The sequence below is a fragment of the Scomber scombrus genome, chromosome 17 (genome assembly GCF_963691925.1).
Source record: "Scomber scombrus chromosome 17, fScoSco1.1, whole genome shotgun sequence".
Classification (NCBI taxonomy): Eukaryota; Metazoa; Chordata; class Actinopteri; order Scombriformes; family Scombridae; genus Scomber; species Scomber scombrus.
The window spans coordinates 15,322,124-15,333,463 of record NC_084986.1 but is presented as its reverse complement, the minus strand read 5'-3'; the positions used below and the strand labels follow the sequence as shown (position 1 = coordinate 15,333,463).

General features: G+C 37.9%; 1 protein-coding gene across 1 annotated transcript; it reads right to left on the bottom strand.

Moving 5' to 3' along the window:
- Window positions 1-73: 73 nt before the first annotated feature.
- LOC133997172 (N-lysine methyltransferase SMYD2-B-like) lies at window positions 74-9,927 on the bottom strand. The gene is made up of 12 exons (XM_062436715.1): window positions 9,743-9,927; window positions 8,417-8,480; window positions 6,951-7,061; window positions 6,782-6,842; window positions 5,455-5,579; window positions 5,187-5,254; window positions 4,353-4,455; window positions 3,594-3,704; window positions 3,333-3,453; window positions 2,746-2,920; window positions 2,422-2,530; window positions 74-2,095 (listed from the first exon to the last, which is right to left on the bottom strand). The coding sequence occupies exons 1-12, from the start codon at window positions 9,910-9,912 to the stop codon at window positions 2,015-2,017; spliced, it is 1,299 nt and encodes a 432-aa protein (XP_062292699.1). The 5' UTR covers window positions 9,913-9,927; the 3' UTR covers window positions 74-2,014.
- Between the last annotated feature and the right edge of the window lie 1,413 nt (window positions 9,928-11,340).

Genomic DNA, 11,340 nt, shown 5'->3' with positions numbered 1-11,340 from the left:
ATTCTTGAAATCACTGTTCTAAAATATTCATTTTATTTTTAACAGAGTATTGATTAATACAGCAAATATTAACTTCAGCATTGTTACAAATGTTTTTTTTATTTATTTCTCTCAAGATTGTGGTCACCTTTGTCATTGAACAGAGTTTTGACAAGCATGTAAATCCTTTTTTCACCTTTTGAACTTGTCTTAATTTTTTTTTTGTATAACCTTCCTTGTGAGTGTCATAAGGTTTGTTCCCATTTTCCTCCTGAAGTTGCCTCATTCAATACATTTCTAGTAAGATCCCTCTTACACATGCACACTCTCACCAAGTACATTTCAACAATTACTTATTTCAATCTTCACAATTTCCTGTGATCAAAATGTGTCCACTCTTACCCAACGGCGTTTCAAAACCATAAACAGCATTTAAAACAATGCATTGGAATCAGAGATTTCACTGTTTACATGTGCATTCAATACAGAACTGTGCCCTTATACAGCAAATACTGTATATACTGTATCATTGTGCCTTATTGAAATATATAACAAGGAGAAGCTGCCTGGTTGATATATCTATCCTTGTTTTAGGGTTCTTGATGGGTTTGCTAAACTAAATTAAATTTTTTTAACCTCCTAAGATGAAATCTTAGAATCAGTATTTCAGTATTGTTTTTCATAACAACTACTTCAACATTTCAATTTATTTACGTAACGCTCAGGTAAGAGTACGCTCATGTCTTGTTATTGAAGGAAAAATGGTATAAAAGTGACACGACTGTCTTTCTGTCCATTTGTAACAATCTGATCCAAACCCAAAAGATGACTGTTGCCATGTTCCGAAAATCCTCTTTATAAAGTGACATGCTGAAGAACCTCCTTTGACATGTTACATTAAATATACTGTTTTATTTTTCTGAACCATGATGCAAAGCCAGTCATGTCCAAAGTAACTTTTGTACATACAATAATGGGCATGTGAGAAAGGATTTCTACAAATGTTTTATATAGTTTTTTTTGTTTTTGTTTTGACTTGGTACCAGAAAAATACCGCAACATAATTAACTATGCATGCATTTTTATATTTCATTGTATATATTCTCAGATAAGTATAAGCTTTATGCTCTTTTGACATATAAGTGTTTTGTTGCACTTCTGTTCTCTTTGTGACAGTATTTTCTCACGGCATTCCACTGTTTGTTTATATTTAATTTTTTTCCCCCATCATTTGTTTTTGGCAAAACTCCCAAATATCCCAAAAGTATGTGTACATATGTTTTGTATATGCGTTTTCAGTGCATCAAGTCTGTTGTTTTTCTCTCCCCAGACATATATGAAACTGTCGTACTTGCTTATTATGCAATAAAGCCTTATTTTCTTTAAAATTGTGGCCGCATGATAATTTACGTATGACTTTTTACAATCTCTTAGCTGTTAATGCTGTGTGTGTTGGTGAGGTTTTCTCTCACCTCACAGTGCTGGGGACATTAATTAGCACAGAGGAGTCACACAAGGTGTTAATGCAAACACAATGCTCCATCTCAGCCCTCCATTGTGAAATGGCACAATCTGCTGCTTTAATAGGCCCCTCGTGGCAAAGCTGCTGTCCTTATCGGTGGACAGGGATTTTCTTGCATTGACCCCCTGCGCCCATATGTAAACAACTCGACACTAATGGATGGCAGGTCCAGCTGACATGTCAGTCACAAACCAAAACAAACAGGAAATCATTCATAATTTGACAAAGGGCTTCTAAAAAAAACCACATTGCACACAGATTTTCACACACAACTGAACATTAATTTCCCACTTGGTACTAAATGTTCCCTCCTGCAACAACTTGTTCCATACATAACAGGTAAAAGATAAATCTCAAAAATAAATAATATCATAAAAACATGAATGTTCTCTATCTTTGATTCAATGCAAAAAAAATGCCAGAAAGTGCCTACAGTTCTGTATAGCTCCTAATCCAAGGAGTGTATGCAGTCCATAGGGATCACCCATGTCACATTGTTTCTTTGTTGTCACTTCATTTTTGTGCCATCTCTTTGCGCAACTCTTTCAGATAGAGGTGATCCTTCCCTTGAGCCACTTCCATTATAGCCATTGCCTGTGAACACACAAAAAATATCATTTTTATAACATGTAAATGGGTGCACATGATTTCTAGGTGCACTACTATTCCTTAATCAGATACATTTTCTGAATTTCAGACCACACTTTGTTTAGGCAACATTCTTATGTGGCTGGTTGTATTCAGACAATATTTAACATTCGAGAAGAGGACTCATTTTTTTAAATGAAAAAAAAAAGGATTGATTAAGTAAAGTATAAAACAAAAAAACATGTTGGTATCAGAACAGAAATTCATGCATGAGTTAAAAAGACAAAAACAAAACAATATACAGCTGAAATCATTTCTGTAGTGTACGTTACCTTCTTGAACGCGTTAAGACCCATCGAGGGCTTATCCAGAAGCATATAAATTCTGCCCAGCTTCAGGTATATTGAGGACACATTCAAAGAGTTGGGGGGATACAGCTGGCTACATTAGACAGAGATTTTAGTAAAATTCTCATCAGTAATTGACTTAAATGAAATAATTACCCATTTTAGAAAAAACAAACAAACAAAAAAACAGCAACATGAGTCATGCTCATTTAGACGGATATGATCTAATATCTAACCTGCAGGTAATCATACATGGTTAAAGAGTGCATAGAGAGATGTGTATTTTTGAGAGGTCACTGTTCACGGCACCTGTAAGGTTTAACGATTTTCTCGCCGTATCTGACAGCTCCATCTAAATCTTCCATGCAACCACAAACGCCCATGGCCTGGTACATCATGTGCAGCATGTAGATGTTGGAATCATCAAAAACGGCTCCCATCTCCTCCAGGCTGTGCTCACACATCTCGAGCAACTCACTAGGGGGTGCTGCAGAGTCAAGGCTGAATCAACACAAGCCGATATTAAACAGAAATGTAAAATGTCCTCTGATCATGTAACCAGATGCTTCACAGTCTGGGAAGCTGCTCTGCTGGATAATCAAGTCTGCAACAATGAAATTACTTTTTCTTTCTAAAATCACCAATTACATTTTTACTATATCTAATAAGTAAACATACACTAATCACCAATATCATCATATTTACCAAAACCTGAGAGTAATACAGCAGTGGAAAGTTAAGTTTAGTTGTTGAGCTACCAGATTCATAGGAAGGCTTAATAAAAATTCAACACAAAATAGATCTTTTCTACTTGATATTTTCCTTGATCAAGTTGTAGGTATTCTTGATAAAAAAATTACACAAAAGAGACCATGTTATTATTATTAAAAGGATATTCTTGGTGTGTTTGAGGGCCCGGAACTCTCTGATGGCTTTTCTGGCATAGCGCACCATGTTGTTGATAACGTCCGTCTCAATGGGGTCACTCCGCTTACGTACTTTCAACTTTGCCTTGTCCTGTAAGCAAAGATAAGACACTGAGCATCAAGTGCTGGTTCTAAATTTGACATGTATATTACAATGACAGCTGTATGACAAGTGCAAGTTTGTTACCCTTTTTTTTTTTTTTACTCGTCACTTTTTTTATGGGTTCTTACTTTGGACTTGCTTTTACATTCCTGGCAGTCACAAGTGAAGTAATAAGACTCTCTCAGCCTGTTGTTGCGGTCATCTGTTGGATAGAGGAGGTCTATGTAGCTGATGAGCACCTAGAGGTGCAGATAACACACAAACACACACAGCACATGGGAATTCTAATTAGCGCACACTCTCCATTCATGGACATTTCTCAGACTCTCTGCCTTCAATAGCATTATCTTGACACCAATGATTAGTAAATTGTTACTGAACTGATGTTGTACAAAAGCAGTGATGTCATGACCTGCTCATGTCAAAACCTTCACCCTTCCTGTCTTCGGCTTTCAATAACACAATGCCAATGTCAGGTTTCTAACCCATTTCATTTTTAAGCTACTGTCTCATCCATATTATCAGCAGAGTTTAAATCCAAAAGCATCTGTTCTGAGAAAGAGTCAAGAACTGAAAACAGTCAAGTCTGTTCAAAGGCCTGAATTAAAACATTTCCAGGAGATACCTTTGATATTTTCTGTATGGTATTGAAAAATAGCAATACACAGTGCCTTTAATAACCTTTACTGTCCTTTAGGGTTACTTTAGTTACTTCTTACTGATTGGCTGATCACCAAACTAAATTGAGCTCACAAACAAGACGCTTACACTGTCACATTCTCTGCCCTCTCGTAGCAAACATAGCGCCCTCCACACGCGTGCACACACAAAAAAAAGGAAAACAAAAAGTCCAACCCCCTCTAAAGGCAGCTGTCCCTTTTCCTCACTTCGTCTCCAGGCTTCATGTCCTTTACTGCCCGAACCTCAGCTGACATCCCATCATATGTGACTATAACGCTGGGGAGACAGCTGTGGTTTATCAGCGCCACACTGTGGTGAGAGACAGATATCAAGAGACAGAAGGATATTAGAATGAAAGTACCATACCATTATGCTTTGAAGTAAAACCAGTGAGAAAGGTGCAGACATACAATTGCTCATAGCAATGACATAAACGTGACATAACCAGTTCTGCATATTTTTAGGCATTATTAGCACTCAAGAGAGGTCTTGAGTGTGCCTGAAATATGTTTGGGTTTATCTAAGTGGCATGCTGGAAATAGCTCAAAAAGGGGCCGAAAAGTCAAATTCTCCTTCACACAGCACATTTTTAAACTTAACAACCTCAGCAGGGAGCTGATCTTACCACCAAGTAACCAACTGGAAAGGAAAAGTTGTCTTGTTGGAGTCGACGCTTCTTTGGAGATCTGTCACCCAATACTGACTTTTAAAACCTAAACAAATACAGTAGTAATGTGACTTGTCTATGAATGTGTCAGTATGATTGGTTCCTTCTTCTTCAAAGAATAATATCACTCTGTCCTTCCTCAGTAAGTCTTTCAAGTATAATGCCTGGAGTCTGACTTAGATACATCCAAAAAGGCAAATAGCAGGTACAAAGCACAGAAAAAAAATCATTGATATTAATTATAGAAATAACAAGTGAGAACCGCAACAGAAGTTGTGTAAAGATGGGAGATTCTATTGTATTGTTGAAACAGTAGTGGATGAAAAATGTGCCTATAATGTATGTGTATGTATGTGTGCGTTTTCACACTTACTCTGGATAGATTGCAGTACCTATGTGGGACAGTTCATCATCCTCTATAGTGAAACCATTACAGGAAACCTGATGAATAGAAGGACATACAGAGGAGAGAAAGAACACGATATAACAACATTAAATGCATTGCATGTTATATTGTGATTGTTACCACTAGTCGTTTGTGTGTGTGAGTGTGTGTGTGTGTGTGTGTGTGTGTGTGTGTGTGTGTGTGTGTGTGTGTGTGTGTGTGTGTGTGTGTGTGTATGTGTGTGTGTGTGTAGTACCTGTGAGAGGAGTGTTAGCAGGTCTTTGTGGTCAGGAAGATCCAAGTGTTTGGAGTAAAAACGATACAGTCCGGCTATGTCTGCCTCGTTCATCTCTCTTTTCTCATTATCTACATCCTCCACATCTTTTACAGGAGAAGGACAGACATTTTGATTTGATTAATCCATTGTGGCTTTTTTTTTTAAACAACTTTTTTCTCTCTTTTCTAGCAGCATCCTGTAGCTGTACTTATTTTAAATTATGATTTCAACTCTTGCCAGTCTAAATTAAGAAATGGAACAGTGACAGCCAAATATCTTATCTGCACACAGATAAGTGAGACTAAGCAGACTACACCAGTGCAAAGCTTTTCACTCAACAGCAGTATGGCCGCTACCTAACGTCTTCAGCGATTTCAAGTTTTCTATAATAAAAATGGAACATTTTATCTATAAATTTGTGTCTGCATTAACATTACTCATCTAATCTGTTAACAGTGTGTATATGGACTAGTTGTGAAGACCCATAAGGAATGTAAGCAACAACTTTTACAAATAACAGACAGACAGAGGGTCATTTAGTAAAATTCCCTCTGATGTTCTTTGATGGTTTAGACAGGTTTTAATTGGGTCCATACACTGTAGTTAATCTGTTACAACTGTAAATAGATGGGGATAAACAGCTCTCCTTTTTTCATCTCTCTTGTTATGCCAAGGCACGAACACATTGTCACCACGTCATCCAATAATCTGCCAGACTGTGTGTGTGTGTGTCTGTGTGTGTCCTGCTCCTGACCTGTAACACTAGAGTCAATTCATTGACATTCACCAGACTGGTAAGGCTGCCAATATGCATAGCTGCACCTTTTCTGTCTGGTTTCTATACACATACACATTTTTTTCAACTCAGCTAATTTGAAATATTAGTTAACCTACATGTGTGAACCACAACTGTGAATTGTCAATGCAGAGTCATTTGTCTTACAGTCACATATGCAGTGTGTGTCAGACTAAAGTGCCTCTGCTTCCCAGTCAAGTTGTTACACTTGTTATGTTTTTAATAACCCATATCTATAGGATATATATAGATGGGGCCATGCATGGTAGTCTCTCTCAGTCTAATCTGAATGGGTTGTTCTTTTTAAAGAGGGACATCTGGGGACACTTAAGACTGAAGTACAGAGACTCAGAGTCTATGAACACTAGATCTGCAACAATTATTTATTGATAAGTTGACAGAAACTAATAGGCAACGTTTTGATAATGTACACAATTCTCTCTCTTTTTTAATACCGATGGACTTTATACTACATGCTTGAGCCCGTGTGTTACTGCAACAATTACTCACGTGACTGCATCTCTCCAATCAGCATGATCTTCTCAGATACACATCGTTCCTTCTGTGTTTTCTGTGGAAAAGCAGCAATGACCTCAATAAGCTACATTTATGTGCAAGACACATACAAACAACATACATAACCCAACAAGAGGACATTGTGTGTTTTTAACTGTCTAACCTTCTTGGCGAGGATTCGGGCTACCAGACGGGTCGTCTCTGATGGACACCAGTTCTCTCTGAAAGCCATCATTGCTGAACATTCCAGCTTGTGCATAGCCCAGTCCCCTTTCTACACACACACACACACAGACAAATATTATACAGTATAATTGCATAAAGCTATTTCAAATGTGAGCATTTACAGCAAAGCCAACTACTTACAGTTTAGACAAAAAGCCACAACGATGGGCATATATGGCACTAAAACTACCCCACCAGCTTTAGCATTAAGCAGCACGGTGGAATGTGACTCCAACTTTGCTAATCTAATGTTCTAACATGCAATTTGACTCATTAATTTATTGCTCTGTCCCTGTCTCTGGTTAAGTTCATCAAGTCAGGGAAAGTGTTTTTATATGGCTGCTTATCACGCAAATTGCTTTACATACCTCATTATATACTGACATTACCACTTAAGACATAATATATCATATAAATGTCATATGTCATATTCATACTGAACTACACTAACATACACAAGCCACTGAGCAATTTGGACTCTTGCTTGCTTGCTTTTGGACTGGGGGAGGGAACTGGAGCACATAGAGAACTGTCATGAAATCAAACCGTATGACAATACAAGATGACGACACTAAAAGCCTATGGCCATGAAATGACAGGTATAAAATGGTTGGATTAATAAAGCTGCATGTTGGGTGAATCTAATTTCCTATTCTTATAGTGAGGCAAAAATGTAAAGTTTTGTTAGAGGGACACACACAAACAACACAAGGGTGTGTCTTCTGTACTATGGGCAGTTTATGGTATTTTAGATTTAGTTTGTCTGAGCTCTAGAAAATCGAAGCTGCGAAAAAATTCATTAGCCAAAGCTGTACTCTGTCAGCATGAGCTGTGCTTAGACTGAGCCATGCTTTGATCTGCACGCTAACATTAGAATGATGTGTGATATGTTAGCATGTCAACATGCTTAGCCAACATTTTAGAATACAGCTGAGAGTAATATGAAATAAATCATTTGTTTTTATAATCAATCAATATGTATTGTCGCCAAGTTGGAAATTTGGTTTACAGCCAGATGACATCACACACCCAGAGCCTGCAACATTTCTAGAGTCCAGTTGAAACAAAGTGTGGAGTTTAACATGCCTACAGCCACCAAAACAAAGGAATATTTAGACCTTTTAGCTCTTACAGCTGGAACTGTAAACCAACAACGGAAGTTACTCAGACAGACTACAGTCCGAAAGGATGATCTTGGCATGCCAGATTAGTCTCAGCCTTCCTAAGAACATGTAAAAAGAAATACTGTATCTACTGTATGAACTGTGACAAACATGAGATCTGATCTTTAGGTGGCACTCGATCAAAAGTCAAGGACTTTGAATGTTGGTGCAAAATGTTATGTCAGTCTACACATCATCCTGATATTTCATTGTGAAGAGCTTTGGACTGACTGTTTCATACCTGGCATTTCACATTGCAGTAAAAGGCTTTCTTGCACTTCCCACATTTTGCCAGTCCTTCTTTCCTACAAATTACACACAAAAGGTTTATTATCTTACAGATGACAAACAGCATATTATATAAAAGTTACTGTAAGATTCTCACACATCTGGCTTCAATTTACTTTTACAGACTCACAAACAAACAACATTGAAAGATCAGATTGGAAGTCAACCTGCATGCCAAAGCTGATTGAACATTTCAGACTTGGTATTTGTATGTGTGCATAAGTGAGTATCAAGCTGCTTCAGTGTGTAACTGTGCACATGAACACTTCAACATCCTGCTCTGTTATTCTGAAACAAGCAGCAGCAGTTGCTAGAAGCCTGTTGTAACTGATAGCAATGGAGGGCTTTAAAGTGTTCTGTGGTATTAATAGAACTGACCTTATGATGGACCAGCTGTCTACCACACTGAAACAGTAAAGCAGTCCAAAAGTACACCCATATCATTTTGAGATGCTAAGGTAGTCGCCAAGTCCAACAAGTTACTTAGTGCTGGGTTTAACTGATGAAAAAACATGATAGACTTTAAGCTTGTGAGCACTATTTATTTTAGGATAAAATATGTCAACTTGTATAACAGCAGTACAAAGGATAACAGTAGACAATGTTATCAATAAAAGCACAAGAAAATATACTGACAAAGAGAAGAGAACACTATAATATGGGAAAAGCATGTTAAAAACATGATTTATGATAACTACTATTAGTGCTGTGTGTAAATAAGAAGTTATTACAGGGGAACACAGGTTCCTGTGCTAATTGCTGCCTTACAGGATCATTCCAGAGACTGCATGGGCTTAAACGACATCTACCTGAAAAATACATCACAACTAATCTAATATTAATTGAAATTTATGGACCTTATTTTCAACAGCATCTAGAGTTGAAGTATAATGTGTACTAATCATGTTGCCATTCCTTCTCATGTTTCACATCTATACACTCCCACATAGGGTGTTCAGACATGTGGAGTTAGATGCATGTGAGGCACTACTCAGAGAGATCAGCCATAGAGAATGCTTTCTGGTTAATATAGGCTATTTCCATTCCTCGTGAACTGGTCTGTTCAACGGAGAATGAGGTCTGCAGTAAAATGGATTAGTTGGACTATAGTTTTATGTTTTCACAACCACTGAGAAATCAATCAACTATAATGAGGTCTGGCACCATATCTGGCCACAGTATATCAGGCATGACCAAAAATAGGCAGCGAGAGGACAGAGTAGTTAATGTGTCGCAACCATGCCGAGATGCAGAAGCCCAGCCGCTGTTTGTGGATTACCTGGTGAAGCAGAACTCACAGTAGCAACCTCTCTCATTCAATGACAGCACGTAAGAGTACGCCTGGGAGGAGAAAATGAGCTCTCCAACTTTAAAGGCTCTGGTAACGCGGAGACTTCGTCCTTTCGTCGGACTGTCAAACCGCTCAAGTCCCTTGATGCTGCCCGTCATGGTGTCTCCTCCTGGTTGCCTTCCTCCAAAATGTGGAACTGCGATAGAAGTGGGATGTGGCACCCCAACCATTGGGGCGTCACCATCCCCTTTTTACAGTGGTATCCAAATGCAGATAATGTGCACAGTTTTATATCCACAAAAAAGCCTGTTTGTTGTTTTTATTATTTAACTTATAGCGCCAAATAATACATTTAGTAGCCTTATAAAGTCATTTTAACAACTGATATATAACACCGTGTGACTGTTTTGGGGCTTATGTATTGGCTTCAAAAGAGGAAGGGTGGGCATTTTCAGGAATCCAAAGGGCAAGAGGGACTTCCTTACTACCCACAATTGCCTTGTTACTGCTGTCATTTGAATTACTCAAATAATTAGTTAATCAATTTTCTTCGTCTGTGGTGTCTTCCCAACTTTCCATCAAAAGCGTCAAACAGCGCCCCTCTGGGTTTAAGCGGCTGTATGCTGAAATAGTCTGTGTGGTCAAAAGCGGCATTGCAGTCTTACAACCGAGGCGGTGAAAGTTGAAAATTGTGCCAAACATTTGATTGTAGTCACGCCACTACAAAACTCTGGATGGATAAAAGTGTGTTAAAAAGAAACCCTGAAATGAGTTGTGGACCCAGTTACACTCTGACCTCCTAACAAACAATTCAAAGATAACAAAACGTTTTAGTTGATGATGGGCTTGCATCAAATAAGGTGAGCCAGAAACTGTCTTTTCTATTGCTTGGATGGTTAAATGTCTATCTGGTCATCACCCTCCCGCCCTCCCCAGTTTTGCATTGACTGGTAGTTGCAGTCACTTGTTGACAATGTCTGATTTGTGAAGATCGGTGCAGAATGCAGATACCATTAGTTTTTAAGCTATGGCTAATTCGCCCATGCATTTTCATATCATGAAATCTTAAATTAAAATTGAGAATATAAATTCATTGAAAATGCTGTTAAAGTTGTTATTTGCCTTTTATATTGGAAATATCAGTAGCATATAGTGAATCTGGTACTTTATGAAGTCAAGTATAGCCTAAAAATATATAATTGCTCTGTCTTCTTAGAATAACATGTTGTAGGTTTTTATTTATTTATTTATTTAATGGTGTTTATTCTGGACCCATAATTGATGGATTATGCAGTTTGGCAGGCATAAAGAGTGAATATTATCCAAACCATGCTGTTTGTGGTTACAGTTCTTCCTGCTGTTCCTCATAATAGTAAAAAGAGGCTCAAAATTGATCATATCTTCGTTATTGGTTAAATAGGAAAAAGGTATGTGAAGTTGTTGCATTTTCTGATGTGCTGCTGACACTGTGTTCATGGGCCTCTTTTCATTTTGTGCCAAGTAGCATGGCACCGAAGAATATGGAAGACAGAATGATGGAGTAAAGTTATTGTTGTTCGTATAAAACATACAGTATTCAAGACCTT

Coding starts and splice junctions, on each gene's coding strand:
- LOC133997172 (XM_062436715.1), bottom strand. CDS start 9,912: ATGACGGGCAGCATCAAGGGACTTGAGCGGTTTGACAGTCCGACGAAA. Junction 2,921..3,332: donor GGCCCTCAAACACACCAAGA/ATATCCTTTTAA, acceptor ACTCTGCAGCAC/CCCCTAGTGAGTTGCTCGAG. Junction 2,531..2,745: donor AAAATCGTTAAACCTTACAG/GTGCCGTGAACA, acceptor TGTCTAATGTAG/CCAGCTGTATCCCCCCAACT.